This window comes from Periplaneta americana, chromosome 10, assembly GCF_040183065.1.
Source record: "Periplaneta americana isolate PAMFEO1 chromosome 10, P.americana_PAMFEO1_priV1, whole genome shotgun sequence".
NCBI classification, from domain to species: Eukaryota; Metazoa; Arthropoda; class Insecta; order Blattodea; family Blattidae; genus Periplaneta; species Periplaneta americana.
In genome coordinates, this window is record NC_091126.1 from 60,732,451 (window position 1) to 60,751,655 (window position 19,205).

The 19,205-nt window shown below is 34.7% G+C and overlaps 1 protein-coding gene across 1 annotated transcript in view; it reads right to left on the reverse strand.

The window, feature by feature from the left end:
* LOC138707726 (uncharacterized) overlaps positions 1-19,205 on the reverse strand; it is a 576,458-nt gene that overhangs the window by 16,986 nt on the left and 540,267 nt on the right. The window contains exons 6-7 of the mRNA XM_069837592.1: positions 18,597-18,782; positions 12,363-12,482 (exon numbers count right to left, since the gene is read on the reverse strand). Coding sequence (XP_069693693.1) covers positions 12,363-12,482; positions 18,597-18,782 — 306 coding nt within the window. The remainder of the gene's footprint in view (positions 1-12,362; positions 12,483-18,596; positions 18,783-19,205) is intronic.

The window sequence follows — 19,205 nt, forward strand, 5'->3', positions numbered from 1 at the left end:
CTGTTCAATGACGGCAAATTTTCAAAACAATATATATATATATATATATATATATATATATATATATTCAACATTATTGCCTTAAAATGTTTTCTGTGTTTACTATACTCCAGCAGGCCGTGATATACGTCTGTCTTTTTTTCCCCCAGTCTATGGAATCTTGTTGATTTTTCCACGGCTTCCTTAACGTTACTTGCATCACGAATGCAGTAACTTTAGTGGAGTTGTAGAGTTTACTTAATTTTTGCAAATATTTAAAAACAATAATTAACAGTGAAATTTAGGTGAAATTGCAGTGGTAAGTTTCCAATTTATAATTATTACTATATTGAACGTCTCTAAAAATAATATGTTAAAAGCCTAAAGCAGTAAAATCAATATGTCACTTAAGCGGTAAGAAGAGGGAAATTGTTATGTGTGTTAGGTTGGGAATACTGAATGTGGAATTTTAGACTTTCCGCGGATTGGTTTTGTGCGGAAACCAAGCAAATACGTACGATCTCGCACAAACGTATTATGTGTCTTTCACGTGTTAAATTTTATATTACCTAGTTAACATGTTTCGGCCTGCTATTGGCCATCTTCAGAACTGGTTGTTGCTGGTCTTGGCGCCTTTTGTTTCGTTTCCTGTGGGGGTGTGTTTGTGTAGTGCAAAGTTGCCTATTAATCAAGGCGTTCAATCTGAACTTGAGAACGTGTACGGTATAACATGAACGTCTAGCAACAGATGGCGGTCTGTACGGTCTGTGTGCTACCATAACCTCTTTGTGTTTTGCGCGGCCAAGTCGTACGCAGGGTACTTGTTATCATCGGTTGCGTACGGCAACATTCCACAATACAAATCAAATGCTCCGTGTCCATGTTGACCGTCGAAGTTAATGTCAACAAATACGTAAGTAATCGTCTTAACCCTCTTCCCATATCCCGACAGTAAGAAAAAACTCACCTCAATACATGTTTCGAAACAGTTCACATTCCTGCCACTACCGGCGTTACCGTACGTATCGGTAAGTATTCTTCTGAATGAACGCCGTACTTGCTAGGCAACTTCTCTGGCACATAAGTAAGACACCTATGGGGAAGTGTAGGAAGATTGAATTCTCTAGGCTCATCGACTAGCCACATGACGGCATAAAGCGAGCCATGACATACTTTGAACTGAACACCCAGTAGAACATACACAAAATGAGAAATTACTACAAAAAGATATTTGGCAAATAGTGTGTTACCAACATATCTATCATGACTAGAATAACAACGATAGACTCAAAATCTGAAATGTCTCACCTTAACGCTCTGGAAGCACGTAACAATTACACGGCAAGCAGTCGTGTACTAAAATCAACTCAATAATATGAAACTACAAACTTTTAACCCTTAAGCAGACGTCGCGCGGTGTATTGTCTACACCCCAGTCATAAGCTACATACGGAGCTGTTAACTACATATTGAGTAAGCCTGTACTTCTGAAACTTTCAGTATCTTTCTTAGAATTGGTAAGGTAACAATAACCGTAATCATGTATACTGTAATAATAATAATAATAATAATAATAATAATAATAATAATAATAATAATAATAATAATAACTTACTTACTGGCTTTTAAGGAACCCGGAGTTTCATTGCCGCCCTCAAATAAGCCCGCCATTGGTCCCAATCCTAAGCAAGATTAATCCATTCTCTATCATATCCCATCTCCCTCAAATCCATTGTAATATTATCTTCCCATCTACGTCTCGGCCTCCCTAAAAGTCGTTTACTTACTTACTTACTGGCTTTTAAGGAACCCGGAGTTTCATTGCCGCCCTCACATAAGCCCGCCATTGGTCCCAATCCTGAGCAAGATTAATCCATTCTCTATCATCATATCCCATCTCCCTCAAATCCATTGTAATATTATCTTCCCATCTACGTCTCGGCCTCCCTAAAGGTCGTTTTCCCTCCGGCCTCCCAACTAACACTCTATATGCATTTCTGGATTCGCCCATACGTGCTACATGCCCTGCCCATCTCAAACGTCTGGACTTAATGTTCCTAATATTGTCAGGTGAAGAATACAATGCGTGAAGTTCTGTGTTGTGTAACTTTCTCCATTCTCCTGTAACTTCATCCCTCTTAGCCCCAAATATTTTCCTAAGCATCTTATTCTCAAACACCCTTAATCTCTATTCCTCTCTCAAAGTGAGAGTCCAAGTTTCACAACCATACAGAACAACCGGTAATATAACTCTTTTATAAATTCTAACTTTCAGATTTTTCGACAGCAGACTGGATGATAAAAGTTTCTCAACCGAATAATAACAGGCATTTTGCATATTTATTCTGTGTTTAATTTCCTCCCGAGTATCATTTATATTTGTTACTGTTGCTCCCAGATATTTGAACTTCTCCACCTCTTCAAAAGATAAATTTCCAATTTTTATATATCCATTTCGTACAATGTTCTCGTCACGAGACATAATCATATACTTGGTCTTTTCGGGATTTACTTCCAAACCTATCTCTTTACTTGCTTCCAGTAAAATTCCCGTGTTTTCCCTAATCGTTTGTGGATTTTCTCTTAACATATTCAAGTCATCCGCATAGACAAGCAGCTGATGTAACCCGTTCAATTCCAAACCCTCTCTGTTATCCTGGACTTTCCTAATGGCATACTCTGGAGCAAAGTTAAAAAGTAAAGGTGATAGTGCATCTCCTTGCTGTAGCCCACAGTGAATTGGAAACGCATCTGACAGAAACTGACCTATACGAACTCTGGTGTACGTTTCACTGAGATACATTTTAATTAACAAACTAGTTTCTTGGGAATACCAAATTCAATAAGAATATCATATAAAACATAAATAACATATAATAATAATAATAATAATAATAATAATAATAATAATAATACTATTGTTTATTACCAGAAAAATACAATTAAAAAAATTGTAAATTAACAAAATTCTATCACTCTCCTAAAAGAGCGTTTCTCGTGCTCAGGGGATAATTCTATATATGAGGGGCTCACAACCAGAGTGGACCAAGTCCACCAGTGATCAGTTTGTGGATTAATACAATCTCGGATGAAGAAAACTTAGATTAATTCATTGCCATATCAAACAAAGTTCATAACTCATTTGTTACTCTACAGAGGGCAGCATTTCCTATGGAAAGTGAAGGTTGCTAAGCGTAAGCCAGGAACTTTAAGAATCAATATCTCAGAACTATTCCAGATGGACTTGGTCCACTCTGGTTTTGAACCCCTCATATAATAAATTTACAAGCAATCGGAATTAGCATACTCGATATAATAAAGGTTTAAGTGGTGTGGGGTGATAATAATAATAATAATAATAATAATAATAATAATAATAATAATAATAATAATAATAATAATAATAATAATAATGTTTTATTTTAGTACAATACATATTTAAATTACAAATATTTACACTACACTTAAAAGGTTCTCCAGCAATATTCTTCAATTTTAACGACTAGTAGACTACATATGTATTTATTTAAATTTAGATAAACCTATAAGGTAAAGTAGTAACTTAATTTATGAGCTAATTTAATTCAATCAATTATAATTAATTTAATATTTGAGATAGCTAGCAAAATGATGAAATTAATTTAATATAAGCTTACTAGGACTATGTTAAAGGGAGAAAAAAAATATATATAAATCTAAAATATATTTTTATAATGAAAATATTAATGTAATTGCTGTTAGAGGTTTTGTAAATCTATTTAGAGAAATTAATGATAATAATAAGAATGGACAGACGTTAGTTTCATTATGAGTAACAAATATTAATCAGCAATTAATCTGTTAAGTAAGAATTTATGTAATTTTGACCTAAATGAAGTTATTGTCCAACAACCCTTTACATCACTCGGAAGCGAGTTCCAATTTCTAGCAACTGAAACTGTATAAGATGAAGAATATAAAGATGTCTTGTGGTAGGGTATAATGAGTAAATTGTTGTGATGAGATCTTGTACTTAGTTGATGATATGCGGATAAATTTTGAAAACGAGAAGCCAAATAGATTGATGTAGTGTTACAACAATGTTCCTATTGTAAATAGTGACAGTGACTAAACTGATCATAGTTGTGCAACAAATAATAAAAATTGATGTTAAGTAATGACTGTGCGCACAGAAAAATCAAGATTGTGGTCTGAAAGGAAGATAACAAGTAAATTATGGTTAAGAGTGAATAGACATTCTAATATTAGACTACATGTGAACCAATACTGAAATACTGGACGAACAGTATAGAGCAGAACAGGTTTCAAGACTGGCCGGCCGGCTATGCGCGCGGAGGTGGGGGACTCAAGGCCGCGCGAGGCTTCTGTTCTGCTCTATACTGTTCACCCAGTATTAGCATTACATTATATTGATTAAAACACTGTGATAGGTATTAAAGCACTTCATATAGCTGCATAAATTTAAAAATAATTATATTTTAATTGTTCACTGAAACATAGTCCATAAGAATCCATTATATTTGGGGTGTCAGCAATACTCCGAGTAACTCTTAATGCCACAAAGTTAGGCGCGACTAGTTAAGGGTTAAGGGGACACTATAGTGAAATAATGGTGAAAAATTAAGAAAATCGATTTAAAAATTTATTGTGGATCTCTATTTAGACCGAGCTCAAAAAGCTAATTAATTTGTGTTCCCATGACTAATTTCAAGCTTTTGAGCTAATATGAATTCAAAATTGTGAAAATTGTGACTCAAGGAGCCGTTTTAGTGATGTCAATTAAAAAAAAAATTAAAAATATCATTTCAAAACTATTAGCCCTAATGGCGCCAAATTTTGTACAGATGATAGTATTGTAGGCATGTTTATGTAGTTTAAGATTCATAAATTTTGGATGAAAATTGTAAAAGATTTAAAACTCCCAGAAGTGTCCCCTTTGGTAAGATGATCTGCGGAGGGACCCAAAAGAGGATGTATAGTAGATTTTTGAATGGACGTTTTTGAAGAAGGAACATATATTTCTTTTGCCTAATCCGTGAAGAGAAGAAAAAAAGGGAAAAGTCCTTGTTATAAACATTGTCCTCTTGTGCATTTACATCAGACCCAATATTGGGAGCGATTCGTCAGGACATTGAATATATGCTTCTAATGATGGAATCTGTAAAATATTTCCGTAACTTTGGAAGTATTAATCCTCAACACAGCACTGTTTCTGATTTCCTATAGCATCTTCCTTAATAGAAATCATAAATGAGAATCCTTGAAATTGGTACTGATTCATGGATCCTTATGAATGACACCAAAGATGGAAGCAAGTAACATAAATGCATCCTTGTGTCGGGGATGTTTTCGGAACGCGTAGTCTCTCATAGGAGAAGTTGTTGCTAACTCTGTCCCTCAAGTCTGTCCTCATCGCTCCCTCACAGCTTCCTTTCGTGTATGAGGCCACGTATCTCCTTAATAGAGGCCTTCTATACACAAATTAGCCGTGCTGTCCAAAGAGATGCTATCATATAGCTGCTCCCGAGCTAAGGAGCTTCCAGCATCACACAAGAAACAATTACGTACAGTACAGTGTCTTCCGCATGCAAAACATTACAACGCAGGTGAAACATGGCGCGTGTCTAAGCTATTAACAAAGACAGAAATGATAGTTTGAGAATGATAACTTTGTCATTACAGACTGCTAATTGAAGCGGTGAGATCAATAACCATTCAAGTCCACTTCTGGCCATTCATTTTTTGCAAATATGAAATTAAATTTTGGATATTTCCACAAGTGTTACGGCTTTAAAAGTTGGTATACTACTTTGTCTTGATCTCGAAAATAACCAAAAATATTATGTGCAAAAAATAATAATTAGGTAAGAAAAAAAAAGGTTTTTGCATTTTTTCGAAACTTGTGTAAATGGACTTGAATGGTTATTGATCTCACCGCTTCAATTGAATTTTATTAATCTATGATACAGACCCTTTGAATTCATATAGGGGAGAGTTGGGTAGTATCGGACATCGGGTAATATCGGACAGTGATGTTTCTTTCATCTACCACCAGACGGTAGTACCTAAGTGGCATGGTTATATTTCCATATGCGACATTTGAACACTGCTACTACCATCTGGTAGTAGATGAAAGAAACATCACTGTACTACCACCTGGTGGTAGATGAAAGAAACATCACTGTCCGATATTACCCGATATATGATACTACCCAGCTTTCCCCTATTTAAAGTAGGAGCATATTGACTCTACTTATAAATGAATCGTTTTTTTTTTTAGAAACTCTGTAAGTCAAATTTTAACAAAATTGAGTTTATTGCTAATTCCTGTTATATAAGGATAGATGTACCACTTTGTAGAAAAACACCACAAGTCAAGACATGTGCGCTTGAAAATTAGGTTTCGTGGAGAAGGCCCCTAAGTCAGTGACAAGGCTGACACAGAATAAACAATACTATAGCCTAAGCTGTTGTTTTTTATAACTTAATTATTTTGTGACTGAATTTTGGATTTGTTAGAGCAATGCTGTTGTCTTTTGTGTAATGTACCGTATTAGATTACTGTATTTCATGCAAAATTTTATTATTTATGTCGTTAGCAGTGGCTATTCCTCCATGAAAGATATGAGATGATCCTACAGTTTAATTTCGTGCCTCTGAGGATAGAAAACATTTTAATTACAGATTTTATTTTTAATGCGTTCCGATATAATAATTTTCTTCAAACTTCCACTTTCTGTCGTGAGTTGTCGCCACTGCACACCTCAGGCCTTAGGAATATTTTCCGAGGAACCATCCAAATATCTTGCAGCGAACGGTTTTTTCTAGCAGTGAAGTTACGGACAGGGGTGAGTGCGGAGGGCGGGGTATTGCTTGCCTTTAACCGCGTTTGAGGATATGACCGTATATCCTAATACTACGACCCTTCCTTCTGGGTTGTGGTGTGGAAACTCTGTCAGAGACTACAATACGAATTTTCAAGTACCCTTATAGCCTCCTTAAATGCGTTCATTGTTCATTTTAGAAGAATATAATAAACGAAATAATAAATAATTTAAAATGGCATAATATAAAAAATAAAATGAATAAAAACCAAAATTACATCAAAATAAATAAAATAAGCTATAATAAAACACAAGAATTAACAGGACTTTCAGATGACAGGACAGCAGAAAGAATATCTGAAGTTGTATTTGATAATTTAGAAGAATTTAACTGTAGCAAGAAATTAATTGCGCGTCCTCTATTATTATTATTATTATTATTATTATTATTATTATTATTATTATTATTATTAGTTTCTGTCTTGGTCATCAATCGTCAATCTCATATCCTACAAACAAAAAATATCACGAGTCGCCACAGGTCGTTAGTGACATTTCATACAGATTAGAGTAAAATTTGTTCACATGAAGCAAAATGTATGAAGTCAGCTTCTAAATACTGGTTTTGAGAAACAAATTCGTATTGATTTTGAAACAAATTTTTAATTACTTCATGAAATAGAGAGACTGTTTTGTTAAATCTTTACCAACTTTTGAGAAACACCATAAATCAAACATTTTAAAACTTGAATATTGAGTCATATTCTATTAAAAAGTATTACTTTGCATACAGATATATTCGTTATGTTTTTAACAATATTTCCCATTTCAAACATTCCAAATGGTTTTTATGTACCCCTCCCAAAAATAATCGATTTTCTTGGGCATTGCTACTGTAATACACCGTGCACTCTGATTATGAAATCACTCACTACTGATCTCTTACCTCTCGCTGTCGGTGTGATTCTTGACGCACATGACGTCATTAAAATTCGTTATCAGAAATCGGAAACCACCCTGTATTTTAATCCTATACATGAAACACTGTGATAATGTGAATAGTCTAAATACTACGACGGAATTCAGAGCTGACATACAAGGAAAGACTATGCTAAAATCAGGCTTCAAATTTCTCTCCTGAACAATTTGCTTATGTGAACTAAGCTCGTTCTTTTCCTTTACCTTTCGTATGTGAAGTTCGGACTTCAAGAAGAAAAAAATAATTGTGTGTCGGGCGTTAGCTCTATATTGGTCTTCAAGTGAACAAAAATGTGAGAAAGATATTGTACTCAATGTTTTTTCTTACTGGTGGCTAAATCCATTGTAGTAAACTGATTTAGCCTCATTTGGGCACTTGCGACGATTCGAAAGAAGACGAAGCTCTTTTTTCATACCTTTCTCTACTTAGAAACGAAAGTAGGTCGAACTTTCGGAACGCTGTGACTATGTTTCGCCAGAAATAGGCTCCATAGCCTCTAAATAATTCGGCATTATTTTATATTTTGCTTCAATTAAACTGCGCCATAACTCTTGTATATACCACACTAGGCCCTTTTTTGTTGACGCTCTTCAATATTCGACAGTAGTAAATTAGAGTGATACTAATTGAAATAGAGACATTGTTAATTAACGTATGACCTCCATAAATATTCAAGGATATTTTCCTGACGTGCTTTAAAGGGACTTGTTTTCGAACGCATAGAAAAGTCATTAAAACCCGCCAATATTTTAACTGCAGATGTACAAATATTTTATGTCATAATTTGCTGCAATTTTAAAGCTATATAGAAGATTACTTTGGAGTATTTTATGGGGTGAGACATAACATTTCGATGGATAGTTTTCCTCTAATCATTGTATTACGTACTATGTGGGAATAATATATTACGATACAAGGTTGGGAAGAGCCTTTTACAAAATCGGAGAAAAGTTTGAAAAACGAGAAGAGTGAGTTTTCCAATTTCCGAGATTTTGTAATGCACTTCACAAACGTGTATTGTACAGTATTTTTTGGACGATAGTAGATTTTGAAAATAATATTTTTTAAGTATAAATACAGTAAAACCTGTTCAAGACGGAAGTGACATGTTCCTAATTTTTTTCCGTTGTGGACAGGTTTCCGTATTATTCAGGTGTGAAATTGAAATGGAATATTTTATCATTCGTATACATGAAAAAAAAATGGCATGCCGCAAACTGCAAGAAGTACAAAATATTCCGTTTAACACTACTCACATTAAATCAGCCTTCTGTCGCTTATTTCATTGGTGAATCATCTTGATTAAAATCTAATTTTCTGTATAAATGATATCGTAACTCACTCATTATTGATTAAACAATACTAAAGTTTACTAATCCCATTCAATTTAATATCTAATCCTATACTATAATACTGTATTATATATCACTGCACATTATTAATTAACTGGACTAGGAGCCATCCATTAGAAGCCTTGGTTTATCTAATTGAATTTTGGTTTATCTAATTTCTTTGCCAGTTCAATGACTTGCTTTGCAGAATAGATCCAGAAATTGACATTTTCTTTGAAAAGTAATGAAAAATCCACTCCCACAAAAGTTAATTTATTTCCACATAAACAGTTGCTTTCTGGTTCCTTTTGTGTCACCAATATTGGTCTAAAGCCACTCACTCACTATGATCTTTATTTTTTAAAGTGTCACACCTGAGTTTTCCATAACTGAACTTCAACATTGTTTCACATACACTTCGTTTCTTATTTTCCTTTAACTGGATAACTTTTACTTCATCACTTAATGTTACACAACTTTTTTTTTACCAGGAAATCACTACACTTGCGCTCTGTCTAGCTACGACAGTATACGGGTGTGAAGCACTGAAAATCTTTGAAGGGACTTGTCTGCCTAGTCAACAGAGTAATAAAATTTATGACCAAAAGGCCAATACACTCTAGTACCCTCTAAAATGTTGCAAAGAAAACTTGTTTTTATTTTAGTGACCTACATATTTCGTATATTCCTTGAAATTACACGCTGTTTCAAAATATAGTTTACATCAAAGCAGTGTGCCCAAAATATTATTTCCTTTTGAACAGCAGCAGGCAGTTTTCCCTTCCGCGTTGGACAGTTTCCGTTTCATTCAGGAAAAATTATACATAATACATACGAATTCTCCCGGGACCAATAAATTGTTCCGAAATAAACAGGATTCCGAATTAGTCAAGTTCCGATTTGAACAGGTTTCACTGTATACAGTACTTACTTAAGTTAGACTATGAACAGCTGACTGATTCTCAGCAAGAAATTTGTCACAGGTGTCGGTAGATGCCAGGAGTAGTTTTAATTACAACTCTTGAGCAGTTTTATAATATTTCAACATACTTATCTAGGTTGGCAACTCTGAATTTAGTAAAATCAACTTCCAATAGTGGCGGCCATTTGCTGTAACGATGAAAGGCCACTATCGTGCAAACAAATTGTTTGAAGTGAATATTAAAGAGTATCAGTGAGCACATCTGAAAAACAAATTATGTAAAGAGCTTAATTTTCTTACTGGTAGTTATTAATAATACAAGGTGAATAAAAAGTCTGGAACCATTTAAATATCTTCCATACGCTTGATTTTCTAAACCTATAATGGGTGTTCAGTTCAAAGTGTGTCATGGCTCGCTGTATGCCGTCATATGGCTAGTCGATTAGCCTAGAGAATTCGATCTTCCTACACTTCCGCAGGGGTGTATAACCTATGTGTCAGAGAAGTTGCCTAGCAAGTACGGCGTTCATTCTGAAGAGTACTTACCGATATGTACGGTAACGCCGGTAGTGGCAGGAATGTGAAATTTTTGGAAACATGTACTGAGGAGTGTTTTTTTCTTACTGTCGAGATATGGGGAGAGGATTAAGACGATTACTTACGTATTTGTTGACATTAACTTCGACGGATAACATGGACACGGAGCATTCGATTTGTATTGTGGAATGCTGCCGTACGCAACCGATGATAACAAATACCCTGCGTACGACTTGGCCGCGCAAAACACAGTTCGAAAGAGGTTATGTAGCACATAGACAGTACAGACCGCCATCTGTTGCTACGACATTCAAGTTATACCGTACACGTTCTCAAGTTCAGATTGAACGCCTTGATTAATAAGCAACTTCTCTGACATAAAAGCTGAAACTCGCTTCAAATCGCTGACTCACAACAGTGACGTCATGCCACACTTTGAAATGAACACCCAGTAGGTGTTGCCAGTATTTGTAAGACCAAGTGTTCTACCAGTGACACATTCGATTCTAGCCCTCAGCTCTCAAATGTCACCATTCTGGATGCGACTTTGACATTTTAAATGGAAAGGGGGTCATGTAGGTACTCAAAATCATGTGAATTTAAAAGAACAAAAACAATGATGCAACCTGTTTCGAGATATCTCTAATCGTTTTTAAGTTATTTAAAGATAACTGTCATAATGACACAAACATTAGTTACTGCATCTACAGATATTTTGTAACATGGTACAGTACTAAGGAGGCTTTGGAAAAGTTATTTTTATGCAATTCTGGCAAATAACTTTTTCTGCTTTACTGCTTGGTTAAACTATGTCAGTTTCAATCAAATGGGATGACAATGGTGGAATCTGTTTTGAGATATCTCTAATCGTTTTCAATGCATTAAATGATAACTTTCACAATGAAACAAAAAGAAAACTCATTCACTGATGTTTTTGCTAGGGGTGGAAAGCACTCTTCCCAGCAGGTTGAGGTATGGCTAGTGGAAGAGGGTAGCATTTACTTAGTCTGAAGCAAGTCGAGGCCTTATTCTATACAGCTATACAGCCTATCCTGATACAGGTACTTTATCCGTACCTTAATATTTACATATCAGTCCACACCTGTGGAGTAACGGTCAGCGCGTCTGGCCGCGAAACCAGGTGGCCCGGATTCGTATCCCGGTCGGGGCAAGTTACCTCGTTGAAGTTTTTTCCGAGGTTTTCCCTCAACCCAATATGAGCTGGGTAACTTTCGGTGCTGGACCACGGACTCATTTCACCGGCATTATCACCTTCATTTCATTCAGGCGCTAAATAACCTAGATGTTGATACAGCTTCGTAAAATAACCCAATAAAAATTACATATCGAAAATAAAGCATTTTTTCGTTTCCATGAGATTTCATAAATCGCTTGGCACTTTTTCGCTATTAGAATTGCTGAAAACGAGTTTTTCCGTGAAGATCTCAAAATCGATATCTTGCCTTATCATAATATTTCCTCTAATGTGAAAATAAATTGCGAGCTACTTTTGAAAACCCGGCAGGGGTACAAGAAGCCTTCGACACATACACATTACTTACTTGTGCAATGTATAACCACATCTAGAATATACAGTCACGAAGCTCAATGCGTAGTAAATATGCAACCATAGATAGTTGCTAGTCACTAGGATCGCTAATATCGCCTCATTACAGACAATGCGAAGTAGTACCGGCACAGTCTATTGTTCCTAGCATCCTCACAACTCAAGCTTCGTGACTGCGGTATAACTCTTGTAATAACTCTTGAAAAGTGTGCATTTCACTTACCTGGAGCAAAGGAGTATCCTGCCTTGCACGTGTACATGGCCATGGTGTTCCAAAGAGTCGACTGGTTTAGAAGCTGGACTTCGCTATTAGGGAACAGCTGTGGGTATCCGCATGTAATAGCTGCAAATAATATCAATTATTCATACATTATATCTTGTCGTACGTCTTGTTTACATAACACCTGTGTCTCTTCTGACCCTTTTAGGTATCTACTGTACTTCCTACACTAGATTGTTGATTCTTAATCATCCCATTTGATTCATATTCCTTACCTAACACTAGATAATCCTGAAGTTTGTAGAAGAATAGTTAGAAAACAAACAAGTAATATAAGAATGCCACTCATAAAACTTTTCTTCAATTTAAACTTATGTTGCGCTAATTTTCGTTAGCAGTAAAGTAAGGCATATCTTTAAGGCACGAGAATTTAGAAAGTAGGGGAAGGTAGCCTAAATCGTACCGGCGCAAAAATCGTACTACTATTAATATTGAGGAAATTATTGTATGTAGGAGCTATCTGGGGAATTTTTCACGAAATACAAATATAAACTGACACTTTTTCAGTTTCCCACCTTACGCCAAGACGACAGGTGTATTAAATCGTGCTTAATAGTAAGTTCTGAATTCTCATATAAGATTTTGTTACTTTTTCGTAAGCTCTTATTGAAACACTGAGTTAGTTTAATGGATGTCTTCTATTGCACCTAGCACATAAGATTGTTTTAATTATTTAAACGGTAAAAGTAATCATTGTAACAGCTTTGTTTAGGTTATAATATGAATAGTTTGCTTGGAGAGTAAGTTTCCTAAATCGTACCTTTAAAAATGTTGCTCATATCGTACCAGTACGATTTTGGCAACGTGAAAAATTAACGTTTGGTGCATAAAATTTTTAAATTTCAGACTAGATAATGGCCAAACGAGAATACGGAAAATGGGAACGAAGTAATTTACTTCAGGAATTGGATGAATTTCGTCCCGGAGCAGTGGGGTTGAATGAATGTTCCCGTAAGTACGAAATTCCAAAACCGACTTTCAAGCGACATTTGATAGGCAAGGTAAAGAGAAGTTGGATCGTCCTGCAAACGGGCCCTTCAACGGGAGGAATACAGTTTTTCACGGGAAATAGAAGAGGAATTGGTCTATCGTATTCTGATGTTTGAAGATCAGATCAGCCATCCACGAGTACCAGCAGTGTTGATCAGCCACCCATCAGTACCAGCATTAACTAGCCTTCCAGCAGTAAAAGCACTGACCAGCCAATCACCAGTAACAGCACTGGTCAGCAATCCACGAGTAGAATCATCAGTCCTAAATCACCTAGACTTAAAATCCTTGATTCCATTGAATGAAATTAGTCCTCTTCCTAAACCAAAGGCTTCAGTCCAAACGAGAACGAGAAAGGTGCTCAGCAAGCTGTTGTGTTCAGCAATCCACGAGTAGAATCATCAGTCCTAAATCACCTAGACTTAAAATCCTTGATTCCATTGAATGAAATTAGTCCTCTTCCTAAACCAAAGGCTTCAGTCCAAACGAGAACGAGAAAGGTGCTCAGCAAGCTGTTGTGTTCAGCAATCCACGAGTAGAATCATCAGTCCTAAATCACCTAGACTTAAAATCCTTGATTCCATTGAATGAAATTAGTCCTCTTCCTAAACCAAAGACTTCAGTCCAAACGAGAACGAGAAAGATGCTCAGCAAGCTGTTGTGTTAAGTCCCTATTAGAATCAATTGCAGCAGAAGCAACCGAAAAGAGAAACTTAAAAAAAGAAGAATAAGAAGGAAAGCAGTTATTAAAAAGAACGAGAAAAGCTCCACATATGATTCATGTTGATGTAACAGAAGAGGACTGGTTGTGTTTTATTTGTAAAGAAGCTGTCATTGAAGATATGATTCTTTGCTCTGTATGCAATCAGTGGATTCGTGAGACATGTGCAGGAGTTTCTACGGCACAAGAACGTTCTCATTTTGTCTGTGACACTGTGACATGTGTAACAACAGAATCTGACAAGTAGGTATCTTTCATTTGTGTTAAATAGGATTTAATCTTGAGTGGACCTATGTGTTTTCGTCTTAATAGATGGATTATTAACAAATGTTTGATTTGTATATTAAAAAATCTTTGTATTTTAAAACATTTCAGTTTCTCTTTTGTATTAATAAAATGACATAATAAATGACAACAATATAATATGCGTTATGTTATTTTTATGTAGCGTAATTCTTACTTTAAAAATTATATGTAATATTTTACAAATGGGTACGATTTAAGCAACTTGCATGTACGATTTAGGAAACTGGGCGCATAAATCGTACCACTCGCAGAGTTTTAAATAATGACTTATAAAAACAATTGATAATTGTTAAAAAATTTCGAAAAAAAAAATATTCTCTGTCCCATGGTACTGTCTCAATGTCTAACAATATATGCAATTAAAATTCCTTCACATTTAGAAATAAATAAAGAAAGATTGAAAAGTGGTACGATATAGGCAACCTTCCCCTAAGACTTCCAAGTTGAGACAATTTAAATTGGAACTCCTTTAAAAATAAATAACAATCTAATACTGGTAAAATGAAAGTTGATTTCAAAGAATATTTCCTTCATGTACCAATTCACCAATGGAGTGTAAGAAACCGATCAGTTTCAACTAATCAGAGCTATTCATTATTGCAATATTGTCACTTTAGTCTTGTCACTGATAATTAAATTCGTAATTATTTCCCTCAAGGTAAAATACGCAAGTATTTACAAAACAATGTAAATTTTAGTGCTTGCATACAAATCAATGAAAACACCATAAGCTATTCTTCAGTGAACTCGAAATAAACAATTTCATCAGCATCAAATATTTCTACGTACCTAATGTCACTTCCATAATTGTACATTTATTAAATTTTCCATTGTTATAACATTGAATTTACAATAAAAATAAATAGGCCTATTTACAATAGTTCGCTGTTTCTGTCATTCATGTGTAGTTACAGTAGTTGACACTAGATAGTTCTGGGGCCTGTTCCACAAAGGTATGGTGTTGTACATTACAAGTAAATTCTCTAGTAAATAGTAAAATACTACAGTTTCTGTTCCACAAAATACTTTTTTACAGTAGTACTTTACCACTCCACACCTACAAATTACCAATAAAATTTCATGATTGTATTCCACAAAAATTCTAGTATTTGTAACTTGCTAGTAAATTGTCACGTATTCTCAACCAATGAAAGAAGACAAATACATATGTATGTGTAGTAATGCGATTTAAATATATTTATTTCGTAATATTAAGGTATATTTTCATAAATACGTATGTGCTATAGAATATCTTTTCTTGCTTCTATTTCCTTCAAAGGAAACAATTTCATCTTTTTTGACACCGTTTCAATAAGTGATATAATGCATAGTGTTACTATTTAGACATTTTGAAGTATTGTAAAAGATGACTTTTCGAACAAACGCATATAATATAGTGTTACTATTTAAACTTTTGAAATATTGTAGAATAAAATTTTTCATATAATATATGATGAGTTTATGAAATAATATTTAAAAAATCGAGTGATTAAAGTTAAAATTCAGTCATTTAAAAATGCCTTCCTGGCTATTATATCCGCTTTGGAACTAAGAAGATACTTCGTACATAACAATTTGATTTGATTTGAATTTTTGAATTGCAGTTAAGATCACATTTGCACTCATGTTACTATAATGTCACAGAGATAATGTTGTCTGAGTACTACTATTACCGTAATGTAATGGGGTATTTCTGTACACGATATTTTAACAGACGGTTTGTTTTAATAGCCTTTGCTGAAACTATACAAGCATAGCGTTAACAATTGTAAATGCTACAGGGTCCATTCATTTACTGAGCTTACCCACATATGTCAGTTTAAAAACTGGACGTAATTATACCACCAATTAAGGACACCAAGTTACGCAGCTGTCTTTCTACTATCGTGTCGCAATTATGAACTACATTACCTCCTTATTCAAAATCGATTTCAACTCTAGAAATAAAATAGATAACATTATAAAAATGTAAAATACCTTTAAAATATCGTATATTGGTTTCCTTTTCTACAAAATCATTATACACGTTTCACCGACAAATTTTTTATCGTGTGTATGAGATGTTTTGTATTTGTTTCTGTTCTAAGAGAATATGACAAGGTTGCAATTTATTTTTGTATTTCTTGACTGATACTTATAAGGAAACTGTTAACGGGAGCGTGTCGAAACCTCTCCTTTAATTGTGAACATCGTTAGATCTCCACTGCAGGTAGATAAATTCAAAAAATTGTTGATAATACTAACTGAAACTTTGTAATATTAAATCTTGAATGAAAGATTACCGAAAAGTTTAGTATACCTGGCCTAGATAGAGCCTATTCAGGTGGTGAAGCGCTTCGAGCGCTTCGCTTCTTCTTCTAGTGCAGGCTTGCAGAACTGGCCGACAATTGTGGCATTACGTCACTCATCGGAATACTTAACTCACCCCTTCCTTCCATCCCCGCGATTGACTTTGTAGGGGAGGGGATTTGTATTCAGTGTCTGTCTTATGTGATTGTGTACGGGCCACAGATACGTCATTCAACGCCGGTGGACTGTGGACGGGGAACCAACGCTTTTCCCATGCTTTCCACCCCTCCTCGCCAGTTCTGTATCCATTTTAGTATGTCACGTGACAGTCTAGAAAATTCACGGAGAATGGAAACTCAGCTATTCTCACCAAATATGCGCTGTCGTTTCTAAATGAAATATTGCAAATAGGTTTTCATACCTCACAGTTAGTATGGGCAGCTATTTTTTTATATTTGTCTATCCACCTTAGAGATCTAACTCTACGAGCAGTTTTAGGGGAGAATTCGACATGAGTTCATTAGAATTTCTCTTGTTAACTTATAAGCCTGCATTAACTTCATATACAAATATTTTTATATTTTATTTAAAGTTATTTTTCAGTAAAGAATCGAAATTTATTCCTTAATGGATGATTAGAAATCATATTATCCAACTTGGAATGCTTGGATTAAAGACAAATGTTATAAATTCTCTGTAATGTTGAATCCAACATTTAAATTCCGTGAGTACTTTTATAATGTGTAAAAGAACTAAACTAAGAATTTCTACTAGTGTAAGTTCATACATTTTAAATCAACTTACGTTAATATAAATGTACCTATATAATTTGTTAATCATACATAAATAAACATGTCTGGTTAATAATTTAAACACAAGTCACACTCTTTGATTATTTTAATAATTTTAAATTATATTTAATAATATTTAAACATATCTGAATAGTGATCATTTATTTGTATTGCACTGACTGAGAAAAGAAAACAATGTACATAATTGAAATTGTTTCCCAGGTCAACCAAGGTTAAAAAACTTAATATTACAAAGTATAAATGAAAGCAGAAAAGAATGGAGACTGAATTGGATAGAGAATTAGAATAGGACAAGAAAGGAATGAAGTGCTTATAGTTTAGTGAAAGACTTAAAAGACTTTCAGTTTATCTCAGGCACTCAACATTTTACAAGCCTACATCAAAGTAGTATGCCATTTTAGGCTTTGTATTTAGGAAAGCAGCATTGGGATTCCCGCCATGCGTTTGGACTTATGCCTCCAACGTTTCGGAAATATATCCAGGTATAATAATACTATACACATTAAATTTTATCAAATTCGGAGCAAAGTAATTTTTAAGTTATAATTTGTGATGAATTAAAAAAGAAATTTATTCACTTTTCATATCACTTAAGGTTTTTAAGCACTAGAATCCCTCTAATCGATAATCGCTCCACCAGGAAGCATCTGGTAAACACTTTGGACAGTTACTTAGATGAAAGAAAATGTAATTTTTTTATTTTATGATAATTTTCAGAGTTTATATTGACTGAAAAATGTGGCAAAACTTTACGATAATAATAAAATGAGAAATACAGGGAAAACGGAAGTATCTGGTGAAAATTTCCCCATATCAAAGAGTCCATCTCACAGTATCCGATAATCAAATCCTGAAATATTCTGATGCTAAATATTGCAACGACTGATGTACTGGTATGGCTGCATCTAGCGTTGTCTGTAGAATAGATACAGGCAAACACACACTAACACATTCACAGAAAGATTTCAGAAAAGAGAGACTGAAAGATTTATGAGTTTTCATCAGATCTATATTACCTTGTCAGTACCAGAAGTGAATTTTTGATAATTTGAAACTCACGTCTACATTCAGGAGGTTTTCCGGACCACGTAGCCGACTTGGTACACACCCTGGTTGCATTTCCCCAAATGACGTAACCAGGCCGACATTTGTACGTAATTCGGCTATTGAAAGGAAACTTTGTCCGTAGACCAACGTCACTTGGAATACCAAACAAAGGAGTTGGTGGTGGGCCACACAGGATTTCTGCACAATTCGAATATAGCACGTCACAGGAAATCAACACAGAACATCTAACATGGGAGGTAAAGTAAGGTAATGTCAGGTGAGATAACTTAAAGTAAGGTAAAATAATTTAAGGTTAGGTGAGGTAATCTAAGTTGATATAATGGAAGATAAGGTGAAGTAAGTTAAAGTAAGGGAACTTAAGGTGTGGTAAAATGAGGTAATGGAAGGTGAAGTAAAGTACGATGAGTTAAAGTAAGGTAAGATGAGGTAAGGCCAGCTAAGGCAAGGTAAATTGAGATAATATATCGATGACTGAGAACCAGACTGTTCTAAGTCCAACTTTTTATAAGAAAGAAATCTGTGTTTCATTGTGTTCCAGTTCTTGTCTGCATATATGAATCGACAAAATTGTAAATATTCCTCTCCATAAGGTTGCTATGA